The 12,830-nt window shown below is 57.0% G+C and overlaps 2 protein-coding genes across 8 annotated transcripts in view; one reads left to right on the top strand and one right to left on the bottom strand.

The window, feature by feature from the left end:
* Window positions 1-2,799: 2,799 nt before the first annotated feature.
* On the top strand, window positions 2,800-3,702 carry LOC128335370 (gap junction alpha-3 protein-like). The gene has a single exon (XM_053273469.1). It carries the CDS (start codon window positions 2,800-2,802, stop codon window positions 3,700-3,702), a length of 903 nt encoding a protein of 300 aa, XP_053129444.1.
* Window positions 3,703-4,649: 947 nt separating this feature from the next.
* The window catches only part of ZMYM3 (zinc finger MYM-type containing 3), a 28,390-nt gene continuing 20,209 nt past the window's right edge, over window positions 4,650-12,830 (bottom strand). For 6 of the 7 annotated variants that reach the window (XM_053273464.1, XM_053273461.1, XM_053273460.1 and 3 more), the window contains 8 exons: window positions 11,285-11,431; window positions 10,545-10,648; window positions 9,942-10,110; window positions 9,227-9,378; window positions 8,815-8,929; window positions 7,004-7,258; window positions 6,788-6,905; window positions 4,650-5,732 (listed from right to left, as the gene is read on the bottom strand). In XM_053273464.1, the coding sequence (XP_053129439.1) occupies window positions 5,531-5,732; window positions 6,788-6,905; window positions 7,004-7,258; window positions 8,815-8,929; window positions 9,227-9,378; window positions 9,942-10,110; window positions 10,545-10,648; window positions 11,285-11,431 (1,262 nt within the window). In that variant the 3' untranslated portion in view covers window positions 4,650-5,530. The remainder of the gene's footprint in view (window positions 5,733-6,787; window positions 6,906-7,003; window positions 7,259-8,814; window positions 8,930-9,226; window positions 9,379-9,941; window positions 10,111-10,544; window positions 10,649-11,284; window positions 11,432-12,830) is intronic. The other variant, XM_053273466.1, reaches the window with a different exon arrangement.

Raw genomic sequence — 12,830 nt, 5'->3', positions numbered from 1 at the left:
TGCAACTGGTATTTAGACGCATCTTGCCTCAGAGGCTAGAGGTGGCCCATAGCCACCAGACTAGTACCATTGATAGACCTGCCCTCAATGAATTTGTCTAAACCCCTCTTAAAGCCATCTGCTGGCTGTTGCCACTTCTTGTGGCAGAGAATTCCACAGGTTGATTATACGCTGTATGAAAAAGTAGGGACATGGGGAGCTGCCATATACTGAGTCAGTCCATTGGTTCATCTAGCTCAGTATTGTCTTCACAGACTTGGCAGCGGCTTCTCCAAGGTTGCAGGCAGGAATCTCTCTCAGCCATAGCTTGGAGATGCTGCCAGGGAGGGAACCTGGAACCTAAAAGCAGCTCCATCCCCTGAGGGGAATATCTTGCAGTGCTCACACTTCTAGTCTCCCATTCAAATGCAACCAGGGCAGAGCCTGCTTAGCTAAGGGGACAATTCATGCTTGCTACCTCAAGACCAGCTCTCCTCTCCTAAAGTACTTTCTTTGGTCAGTCCTGAATTTCTTGGCAATCAGTTTCATGGGAATGAAACCAAAGGAAGCTTCTTGGGCTCATATACATAACAGAAGCCCCAGCCCCGTCCTATGGAAACAATGCTCCCCACACATACAGGTGGAAGCACATGGCTTTCCTCACATGAGCTCAGACTGCTAAATCTTGCCAGCAAGAAATCCATGTTCACTGTAGGCCTCTGACCACAGAAATAAAGTCCTAGGCGCTAGCTTTGTATGAATTGACCTGTTCAACCCTCAACAGCAACACTATCAAATGGTGATTTGCATGTAGGAAATCTATCACAGATCAAAAGCCACTGGAAGAAACTACATCACCACCCCAGACTTTTCAGCAAAGGCAGTTCGCACATTCAGCTACAAGACCCAGAATGATAGCGCATCAAGAGGCTATCAAGAGGCTTCTTTCTTAGAGAGTGCTCTGAAGAAACCTTTTGCTTTTCAGGGTGTTTCCCTTTGAATGGGGAAAACTGGCTGGTCATAGCACTGATTGGCTAGTGCCTGTGCTATCACCAGTACACCTCCTCAAATCAATTTTGCAATTGTTTTTAAACTGGTCATAGCTTTAAAATGCACATATAAATATGACTCTTTAGAAAAAGTGGGAGGGGGGACAGTTGACCTAAAGCAGGGAGTGGGTGAACAGAGACTGACATCTACACAACTCACAGAACTGAACACACACAAGGCAGGTTGCTAGGTCAGGTTCACGTAATTCGGAATCACATTAAAATCTTTGGTGCGTCTTCGCTTCCAGTGAAGGGCCCAAGTTCTTTGCACAACACAGGGAATGCAGAGGGTGCAGCAGCAAGGACACCGGATGCATTTGCCTTCCCCTGGGACGGTGGGGTGAGAGGCAAGGTCACGAAGACCAGCTAGACTCTCACGGAGGTTTGATGAGCCACTGTTGGGTTGGAAGCCTGCTGGCAGAGGCTGGGACCATCCTGCAGCAGAAAAGGCTTCCCTACGACGAGGTCACTTTGTCCTGGGCTCCCCCACCCCCACCCCTGACCTGTAGCAAAAGGGCTCTGCTGTGGCCCCCCTGAAGGCCAGCCACTGGTATGGAACAACCTCCCAAGAGCATGCCTGCTGCCACAGGCGGGTCATTCCAAGGTCCTGTGAGCTAGAGCGCTCCTGCCGAAATATAACCCTTCTCACCCTTCGCGCTCGCCCTGCAGGAGGGGTTATAATTAGCAGAGGGTGTGGGCCAAAAATAAAAGGCTGGAGAAGCGACCCATCCAGTGGCCACGGCCCAGGTCAGTCATGGGGAGAGCCAATGAGCGGTGCGGCTCAGACGGCAACCAAGTCCCGGCCTGGGAAGGGGAGAGACCCAGCGCCTCTCGTTCCGGTGCTGGCACCCGCAAAAGGGAACCGTTGGACAGGCTCACTCTTGGAGCTTCCACCCAGGAGAGCTGACCCGGCCTGGGACGGGGGATGCCAGCCAGGACCGGATGCTGGAGCCTCTGAAACGGGCAGCGGTGAGTGTTGCCAGGGCTGGCTACTCTGGGAACTCACTTCTTCTCCCCCCTTACTCCCAGCAACTTGGGAGACCCTCATTTTGGGCTTGGCCCTAGTTGCGAGGGTACCGAACGAGGGGCTGCTGCTTCTGGTTTCCCAACTGCACCTGTCCCCCCCCCCAATCCTGCCCTCGTTTATGAGAGCTGTGCTCCTTGAAGCCTAGCCATTCATCAGGTAGAGATGCCTGGGCTTAGCTCTACCTGCTGAATGGCCAGCCTGCAGGCAGCACAGCTCTCATTCACAGGGGAGCCGGGGGGGGGAACATGCACAAACAAGGCTGTCAGGAACCAGAGACAGCTGCACCTCCTTTGCCGCCCCCGCCCCGCCTCGCTAAAACGAACCACTGCAGCCCTGCAGTAACTGCAGCCCACCCACCTACCCCTCGCTGCTTTCAAACAGTGCTGGTGTTGAGAGGGGAGGGAGAGGCTGTGCTTTGCGGGGGGGTCAAAGCTTGTGCTGCAGGTGCTCAGATTTGCGTTTCAGTGCAGAAGTAGAGAGTAGGACCCGCTTAAGCAGCCTCCGAGCTGGGATTGGCCCTTCTGGAGAGTCCACTGGACGTCAGACACACAACGGGCCCCCGCCAGAGAACCAAGGCGCAGTCAGTAAGCCACGTACATCAAAGGCGGGCCAGCAGGGCACAGGCAAATCCTGCCCTGCCCGCCTCCCATGCTCCTTCCCTTTGTGCTAGCGCTCTCTCGCTCTCTCTCTCTCTCTCACACAGCACCAGTGGCCCTGACGGCTCCCTCCCCCCCCCCGGCACCCATGGGTGACTGGCACCTCCTGGGGAGGCTGCTGGAGAGCGCCCAGGAGCACTCCACGGTGGTGGGCAAGGTCTGGCTGACGGTGCTCTTCATCTTCCGCATCCTGGTCTTGGGGGCTGCGGCCGAGAAGGTCTGGGGGGACGAGCAGTCCAACTTCTCCTGCGACACCAAGCAGCCCGGCTGCCAGAGCGTCTGCTACGACCAGACCTTCCCCATCTCCCACATCCGCTTCTGGGTCCTGCAGATCATCTTCGTCTCCACGCCCAGCCTCATCTACCTCGGCCACATCCTGCACCTGCTGCGGACGGAGCAAAAGGAGCAGGGGGTCCCGGAGGCTCCGGCAGGGGCCAAGGGTGGCGGCAGCGGTGGGGGTTCACCAGGGGGGCCGCCTGGCCCCAGCCAGGTCTGCGTGCGGGACGCCTGCGGCAGGATCCGTTTGCGGGGGGCGATCCTCGGGACATACGTGTGCACCGTCGTCTTTAAGGCCCTCTTGGAGGTGGGCTTCCTCACGGGCCAGTACCTGCTGTATGGCTTCGAGCTGAAGCCCCTCTACAGCTGCAGCCGCTGGCCTTGCCCCAACACCGTCAACTGCTACGTCTCCCGGCCCACCGAGAAGACCATCTTCATCCTCTTCATGCTGGCCGTGGCCTGCCTCTCCCTCCTGCTCAACGTGGTGGAGCTGTGCCACGTGGCTGCCACCAAATGCAAGCAGGGGCTGGCCGAGGGGCACCCTCTTCCCCACAAGCTCAGCCTGACGCCGCCCAATAGCCTCTCGCTGCAGGCTGGGGAGAAGTCCGGGCCGGAGGGGGCGAACGAAAGCCCCACGTGGGGTGGCAACCAGAAGAGGGGCAGCAAGTCGAGCAGAGCCAGCAACAAATGGAGACCCAGTGACCTCTCGGTCTAGCTGCAGGGGGCAGGATTCCCGGAGACTCCCTAGGGATGCACACGCAAGTCTCTGCCGAGGCCTGGCAAGAGAAAGCGACTGAGAAGCCAGGAACCCTTGGACCGGGCTTTGACTCACGGCTCCTTGCCCCCCTAAGCACCGGGGGCTCTCTCTCCATGGCGCAGAGGCAATGGCCAGGAGGATTCTGGAAGTGCTGTGGGCTGGCCCTACAGCTCAGCCCTCCTGGAACCTGAGCCCTCAGCTCATCACTGTCCAATAGCCACTTAAAAATGACATTTTAGCCTGCCGCCTACACCCCCGCCCCTTTGGGAGCCAGGTCCTTGCTGTACAGAAGGGGGGCGGGGGGGGGGTGTCTGTGGACAATGGCTGGGCCTCCTGAAGATCCCATGGAGCCAACTGCCCCCTAGTGGTTAGGAAGAGAAAGCAATGGGCTCCCGGATGGGTCAGCAGGAGGGAGACCCTTCTAGAACATGTGTACAGCCGCGTCAGACCCTTGCTCCATCTCCGACTGGCAGCAGCAGCAGCTCTCCAGGGGCTCCAGACACAGAAAGATCTTGCCAGCCCTACCTGGAGATGCTGCCGGGGGCAGAACCCGGGACTTTCCGCAGGGAAACGGGAGCATGCAGCTGGAATCCACGGACTCCAACTCTAAGGAGCAGAGCATCCGCGCTCCAGGAGGGTCCTGTTGGAGCAGAGCAACGGTCCGCCCACTTCCCACAGAGGCCGGACAGGGCGGGGCACACACCTGCCATTCGGGGGGGGGGGGGCAATACCTGTTCCCTGAAGAAGGGGGCTGTGCAGAGCAGGGGACCCGGGCTAGACTCCAGAGGCGCGCCCCAGGCCTTGGGGGTGTAGAGGTGCAGCCCTGCCTTGCTGGAACGGAGAGGCAGAGACAGGGGGGGCATGTTTTGTGCCTTTATTTGAAATGAATGGTTACCAGAGAGACACGGGACGGGTCATAACGCCACCCCCCCCGCCCGCCCGCCGCCACCCCTGGCATCACTACAACGAGACCCGCGACTGGCTCACTCGCAACAAGGACACAGACAGGGCTGGGCCAGAACAATATATACAGGCTTGACAGACGGCACCACCACCAGCCATAGCTCAGAGTTCAACGCAACACACAGATGGGGTGGGGCGGGGCAGGGCGGGGGGCAAGCTGGGCTCCGAGGAAGTGGGCAAGCAGGCCTCCCAGGTGGCATCTTAGGACCTGCTCCCTCAACACATAGAGGGGGGTGCGGGGGGGGAGGGAGAGCTTCCTACTGTTTTGGCGGGGGGTGCAAGAGGGCCTCCTGCGGCCGTCCCTACGAAAGAGGAGAGGCTGCAGGAGCCCCACGCAAGGAGACGTGCAGGCAAGGAGCCCCCCCTCCTCCCCCATGACAACCAGAAAGCGGGGGTTGCCGACTGAGCCGGGCTTCCCCGAGGGCCCAGAGCCAGCTCAGATCCTCTCCGTCTCCGCTCCCCACCTTGCGGGACAAAGAGCGGCCTCTGGGGGGGCCCCCCTCCCAGTCACGCCCCCTCCCACCCCTTACAATTTTCCTGGTGCCAGGGGAGGGGGTGTGGCTGGGGGGGGGGACCAGGCAAGCAGGCACTCCTAGGCAGCACAGGGAGAGGGGCGGGGGCAACGGGCGGGTGGGCGGTGCTGGCCCCTCGTGGGGCAGGGGGAGCTCTTCACTAGCGGGGCGGGGAGTGTTCAAGAGTCCTACATGCCTGCAAAGCCCAGGCGGGGAGGGGCAGCGGGCTGCCCCCCACAGTCCCCCGCCGGCTGGCTGGAGCGGCCCTGGGCCCCACACGGTCTCCCTGCGGCAAGCCCGGCGGCCGGCGCTCAGTCCATGTCGTCGTCCAGGCCGCCGCCCCCGCGGCTGTGCTCCTCGTAGATCTCGCGGACGGCCAGGATGCGGTTCAGCATGCTCTCCAGCATGCTCTTGTCCATGGGGATGACCGAGTACCAGAGGGGCGACTCCGCGATGCACGACCTCTCCGGCTGCAGGTAGAAGACGTCGTTCCGGTTGCGCAGGCTTTCGGGGCTGTGGCCAGAGACGGAGAAATGAGCGCGGGGGCAGGGGGCGAGCAGGCCGGGCGCTGGGGGCGGCAGGCGCTCGGGCCACCTCCTCCTCCCTCCCTCTGCAGACAAACCCAGAGTCCCCCCGGGGGAGCAGAGGCCGGGGCGCCAGCGGCAGGGGAGCTGCACGGACTAGGCTCTGGGGGGACCCTTGGAGTCAGCTGGCCAGGCCAAGGAAGGCCGGCCTGCCAGCCTCGAGGGCACCTCCACAGCCAGCGCAGGGGCCAGAGCCAGACACTCAGGAGCCCCAGGCTGAGACTGCCTCCCCGCCGCACCATGCAAACGGAAGGGGCAGCATCAAGAGGGCTGGCCCCTCCAAAGGTGAAGAAGCCCTGACCATCCAGGCCTGGGCTTGGGTCCTGCTTCTTCCCCAGGCAGCTCCCTGGCCCAGAGCCCCGATGGCTGGGCGGTATTTATTGTGTCCCACCAGCCGTGCTCCCTCCAACGGGGATTCCCAGATGCTGTGGACTACAACTCCCAACATCCCCGGCTGCAAAAGCCTTTGCTTGGGGATTGTGGGAGTTGTAGTTATCAATATCTGGGAATCTCTGTTAGAGGGAAGAGTACCCACCAGTGCTTGGCCCCCACAGGCCCGATATCCTTGCAGGCATTTTCTGTTATGGTTTCTGCCACGCGGATGGGGGTAGCAACACTGAACCCTAACCCTCCACATCCCATTAGAGAGGAGAGCTGGTCTTGTGGTAGCAAGCATGACTTGTCCCCTTAGCTAAGCAGGGTCCACCCTGGTTGCATATGAAAGGGAGACCTGATGTGGGAGCACTGGAAAATATTCCCCTCAGGGGATGGGGCCACTCTGGGAAGAGCATCTAGGTTCCAAGTTCCCTCCCTGGCAGCATCTCCAAGATAGGGCTGAGAGAGATTCCTGCCTTGGAGAAGCTGCTGCCAGTCTGTGCAGACAATACTGAGCTAGATGGACCAGTGGTCTGAATCAGTATATGGCAGCTTCCTCTCTTCCTAAGTTTATCACCCACCACCCACGACTCAAGCACAGGCCCTCACCATTTGGAGAGATAGAACTCATAGAACTTGACCGGGCAGCGCAGTGGGTTCATGCGGTTCTCTCGCTGCTCCAAGACGGGCGCCTCCTCCTCCCGCTTCCGCTTGCCGAGGCCACCATCTGCAGGCAGAGGGGGGGGCGGGTGGTGGTGTCAGGGGGCAGCCCCAGAGCAGAGGGGGGGGGTGGGAAAAGCGGCGCAAGTGGAGAGCGGTCCCTACCTCGCCCCTTCCGGTGCCGCACGGGAGCGTAGTAGCGGATGCTCACCACCTTGGTGGTGCCCCGGGGCGTGGTGCACTTGCGGGACTGCCGCACGACGTTGGTGAAGGAGAGCTGCATGTGCTCCTCGGCCGACTGCAGCCCAAAGAACTTGGTGTTGAAGAACATGAGGGTGTTGAGCAGCACGAAGGGCGAGTAGACCCCCAGCTGCTTGCACTCCCAGAGATGCTCCTCTTCCACGCGGGAGAAGACGGCATCTGCAGAGACACAGGGCAGGCGGCCTCTCAGCAGTTGCTGCTGCCACTGCAGTGCCTGCTAGGAACACGGGGCTCTGGGGGGCGGCATCCCCTGGGCAGGAAAGGGCTGCCAGGCATGGGAATGGCTTCCCCCGGCCAGGCTGGCTCTGGGCTCTCTTCCCCCAGAAGGGCCAGTGGTGTTCCCTGAAATAGGAATCCTCAGGAGGTTGCTGCGGCTGATTTCCCCAGCTGTGAATGCCTTTGGCTGAGGACGATGGGCTTTGTAGTGGACAACCTCGGGCAATCCCTGTTACAGGGAAGCCTGCTGCAAGGCCCCACAACATGACTGGGGTGCAGGAGCAGGCCAGCCCTTGGGGGTCCCAGAGTCCACGGCTTCTGTTTCCCCAGAGCCAAGGAAGAGGGCAAGGTGGGCGAGCCAGGTCAGGTTACAAAGATGGGGCCTGAGGAAGCACAGAAAAGCTGCCGGCAGGGCCACCTCCCTTCTTGGGCCTGAGGCACCCATGCTGCCTGCCCTACAAACACCTCAGTGGCATGCGCTACACGCAGGTCACTGGGGGCAGGGGTGGGGGAACGGAAGGGAGGAAAACCCCTATTTCATCTCAGTGTCATGTCCCTCGCACCATGGTATTTCGTATGTGGTACTTGAACATGTCGCTTTGTGGCTAGAGCAAGGAGTCTGGACCTGGGTTCGGATCCCAGGTCAGGCCTAACCTTGTTGGGCACCCCAATTCCTACCTGTGAAATAAATAAAGGCAAAAAGAAAAGTACAGAGACCTACGGCCTGATCAAGATTTATATAATGCTTTTCGTCAATAACCACCACCACCACCACCACCAAAAGAGTTCTCAAAACAAAGAGAGAAGATGGTTGAGTGGAAAAGACAAAGAACAGGGCATGTTCATAAGGATTAACATTTGAAACATCAGCCATTTGTGGCAGCTGGGGGGTGGGGGGGGAAGAAACCAGGAAAAAACAGTAACGAAAAAACCCAAACTGACTTGGGTGCCTCCAGACTAGCCCTCTCCTTCTCAGTAGCAACAAACAGAAGAGCAGAAGAAGCCTCATGATGTCCAATGTTCTGCTTCCCACAGCAGCCAGCCAGATGCCTCAGGGGAGCCCTCCGGAGAGGAATTCAGAAGATATACTGCTTCTGAACAGGGAGGTTACATCTCGCCATGATGTCTGACTCATATGGGGGCAGAGGTGGGAATACCAGTGGCCTCTATCTTAAAATGGGGAGCCCGTGTGGTGCAGCGGTGAGAGGGTTGGATTAGGACCGGGGAGACCTGAGTTCAAATCCCCATTCAACCCTATAACTCAGTGGGTGACTCTGGGCCAGTCACATCTCTCTCAGCCTAACCTACCTCACAGGGTGGTTGTGAGGACAAACATAACCGTGTACACCACTCTGGGCTCCTTGAAGGACGAGCGGGATAGAAATGTCACAAAAATAAATAAAAATCCCGACTGCCTGGAAATCCTTTCTGCAAGCTCCATTCCCAAAGGAGAAGCCGCTCCTGCTCCCCTTCCCCTTGCTCCCGCTCGGGCCACGTACTGTTCGGCAGGATCGTGGGCTGCCAGCCACTCAGCGTCTTGTTGAGCTCCTGCACAAAGGTCAGGTAGTAGAGATCCGTGAAGATGTTCACCATGCGGTTGTTCTCCAGCAGGTACTGGGGGGTGGCGGGGGGAAGAGAGCACAGAGTCAAATGGGTTCCATGGGCAACCTCTGCTTGCCCCACTCCACACCAAGCCCCCCTTACCCCATCAATTTGGAGCACTCTGCAAGGTGTGGCCAGCCCCAAAAGGAAGCCCCCTGAGGGCAGGGAGCAATAGGGCAATAACGTCAGCCTTCCAATACACTCCACTCCACACACACACACCCCACTGGATGCAGATCCAGGGTCCAATGGCTGCTGGGGCTGGCAGAGAGAGGGGAAGGCAGGGGGAGGGGAGCAGGGGCTTCCTACCTGCTGGATGCCCAGGCAGAGGTAATAGATGCTGTCGGGCTCGTAGCGCTCCCCGTTGGGCCGGGTGATCTCCTTGACGAACTGGGCCAGGCCGTAGTTCAACTCAGCTGCTGTGCAGGCCAGGATGTCTTCTTTAATCCGCATGGGCTTAGCTGGGGGGAGAGCCGTGGGACAGCCTCAGAGAGCTTCCGAGTGGCACCAGCCTTTCCCCTACCAGCAAAGCCCCTCCTTCCTCCGCGTGACGCACAGGCACACACACACACACACACACAGAGGGGCGTAGCAAGGTTGGAGTGGGCCCAGAGACAAGATTTTAAAATGGGGCCCCCTTCACTGAAGCTCAGCTCAGGAAGTAAAGAAATCTTAAATGAGGCTGAATAGTGGTAACAAAAAGCATAGTAAAAAAAAAAAAAAATACACACACACTCCGTAACCTATGTGCCACATCACCCTAAATTGTTTTTTAAAGGGTTTTGTAAATTGTGGGCGATGCAAGTCATTTACTGGTACTAGAGAAAGACGTGCTGTTCTGGTAGCTCCAGGTCTGAACACTCGCATCAATTTCGGAGGATTAATACCACTGAAGGAAGCCTGGGCAGCTGGGGGAGTCAGTCATGTGACTGCCTCTGCCCCCCCCCGGCAGTGGGCCCCCAGACAACTGTCTCCCCTTGCCCTATTATAGCTACGCCCCTGCGCACACACACACCCCACTTACGGCCAAAGCGCAGCTCGTCTCCCTTGCTGGTCTCGCCGCCGGCGTACTTGGCTTGCACCCAGCTCTTCCAGGCATTCACCCCATACGAGTAGTTGAGGGCCGTGCAGCTGGGCTGGCTGCTCATGGAATCCCGCGAGCAGCTCTCTGACAACACCAGGCGCTTCTGGCCCTGGGCAGCAGCGGGGGAAAGGGGAGGCATGGATGGAGAGGAAAGGGCCACCGCTCAGTCAACAGACCCACCCACCCCCAGCCGCCTCTGCATGGAGAGGGGCCCAGGTTTGGCCTACGGCACTTCCCACTGAACAGGAACTTTGGAAACAGACTGGACAGGCAACAGCAGGCCCGGGCACCAAGGAGAAAACTAGCAGAGCAGACACGGAGCAAGAAGCAGCTCTCTTCCCAAAATGCTAGTGTCCTCCGGACGCTGAGCCTTTCACAGAGGCCAGCTTTTAATAAAGAACAGACTGGAGCAGCAGTCCCAGCCCACAGCCTGCGGGCTTCCCCGACTACTCATTCTGTTGCACGGAGAGACCAGCCAGGCCTTAGTTGAGGGGGGCCCAGCAGCTTGCTTCCCGGCACAGACTGGGGTGGGGCAGAACTCACCTTGCGGATGGCCCGCGGCAGGTCTTGGTCCGCAGAGACGTCATCTGGGCCCACGAGGCCGCAGTCAAAGAGGAAATCCACACTGGGGTTGATGTCTAAGGGGTCTGGCAGGGAACAAGGCAGCGTCAGAAAGTCAGTGGGAAGGTGCCTGCAGGCCACTGTATTGTTAATTCTCGTAATTATGATTTTTTAAAATTATTATTATTAACATTTATATCCCGCTCATCCTCCAAGGAGTCCAGAGCAGTGTACTACATACTTAGGTTTCTCCTCACAACAACCCTGTGAAGTAGGTTAGGCTGAGAGAGAAGTGGCTGGCTCAGAGTCACCCAGCAAGTCTCATGGCTGAATGGGGATTGGAACTCAGGTCTCCCCAGTCCTAGTCCAGCACTCTAACCACTACACCACGCTGGCTCTAGGGAGCTGGCCTGTGGAACACAACCCTCCTGCTCCTTGCATGATACTGCACACCCGCCATCACCTGTCCCCCTGTGGAGTTTGGTCCAGTTCCCACCAACTCAGAGGGCAGGCCAGGAAGAGAGCTGCTTGCTAGCCAGCCAGCCGGATTCCAGCACAGTGGCCGTTCACGATTCCAGGAGGGGTGGCAAGACAAGGAAGACTGCAGCGTCCCTTCCTGCCCTTGGATGATGACTCTTCTCGGCCCCTCCTCTCCACGCAGGAGAGGCTGCTACTCCCTCCAACCTCCATGCCCAGCAGCCAGGAGCTGCCTTTGCCCTTACTTTTGGGGAAGTCGGCCTCCAAATCCTGACCCGGCTCGTCCAACACGTTTGCCATCTTGACAGCCATGGCTAAGACGTCATCTCTGGCTGGCCCAAAGAGGTCACAGTCCTCTAGGAGGCCTTCAGCACTCTGGTTGCTCACCAGGTCTGTAAATACAGAAGGGGGTCACATCCGGTAACCATACTATTGGGAGCTCGTATTCCATATCAACGCCCAGTTATGCATGAAGAATTAAATGGTTTGCTTTCAATGGCAGAAAAATCCGTATCAGCTTAAAACAGGGGAAAGGAGGCAGCCCCCCGATTACAGTGGTTTGGCAAAATATGGGAGTTCATCATGGTCATGGATGATACCACCACATATTAAAAGGTTTCATGAATTCAACACAGAGAGATCATTTTCTTAAAAGATGGTGACCCTTCCTAAATTTAACAGATCGAAATAAACACTCATGTTCAAGTCCTGAAAGATTTGATTCAATTCTCCTCTGATAAGAAGGCATCCCTTACAAATTCTGATATTTATAAATTATATTGACAAGTCATAAATTAGATAATGGGCATTATTATTAGAACCTTATTGCTATCCTTGTTTCCTCTGGGTGTATATTAACTGGTGAGTACAGTTTGATTACAAAGTGAAATGCCTGAGAATTCTCAATTCCACCCCACCCACCTCCAATATATCCGATGTAACTTGAACACTCTTGTTCCTTAAAAAAGAGGGGTGGGTTTTTTTGGAAAATCAAAATAGAGAGGCTGGGATTTTTTTTCTTAAAAAGAAGGGGGTCAGGCATCAGCCCCATCCGAGGGCCACAGCAAGCACTTGAGGCACCTTCAAGGACATTCAAGAAATGCCTCCCTGAGTGGGGCTTTCCTTGCCAGCCAGACCAGAGGGGCTGCAGACAGCTGACAGGCGGCCCTATAGGGGCTGCAGGCCTACCCCCCACCAAAAAAAATAAATTCCTGAAAACCAGCACACATTTTCGGAGCAAGAGGGGAACATGCCTGGTTGAGATGTGCCTAATCATCTCCCCCCAGACCCCCCTTCCTTTCCCACCTTGCTCTTTGCAGAGAAGTTCAAAGAGGTCTGAGACCATTAATTTCGGAAGCCGAAGACAACTGTGTGCAGGCAGTGTGCCCTCACTGGCTCATGCGCGGTCAGTGGGTTTCCTTGGCACTTTCACCACGTGCTGGTGAAATAGGCACATCCCTGCTAAAAATTATTTGAGGACTACAGATTTTACCACTCCGAATGCAATCATATAGTATATCATATTATATAATCATATTGATCCAAGACGTATTATCTTGGAACTATTATTATTATTGATAATTATTATGTCCAACCTCTAGACACAATCATAGAATTATATTTAATTATTATTGATGATGATGATTACTGATAATTAACAGATCTCATCACAAGCCCTATTACAAGCCCTACTAACAGTCATATTTTTAAACCTGAAGATTCTCAACTGCTCTGGGCCCATGAAATCAGTCCAAGTTCTGCTCCGAGTATCAACAATCCCTGCCCAGGACG

The sequence above is a fragment of the Hemicordylus capensis genome, chromosome 11 (assembly GCF_027244095.1).
Source record: "Hemicordylus capensis ecotype Gifberg chromosome 11, rHemCap1.1.pri, whole genome shotgun sequence".
NCBI lineage: Eukaryota > Metazoa > Chordata > Lepidosauria > Squamata > Cordylidae > Hemicordylus > Hemicordylus capensis.
This window is presented reverse-complemented; position numbering and strand designations above follow the sequence as displayed.

Coding starts and splice junctions, on each gene's coding strand:
- LOC128335370 (XM_053273469.1), top strand. CDS start 2,800: ATGGGTGACTGGCACCTCCTGGGGAGGCTGCTGGAGAGCGCCCAGGAG.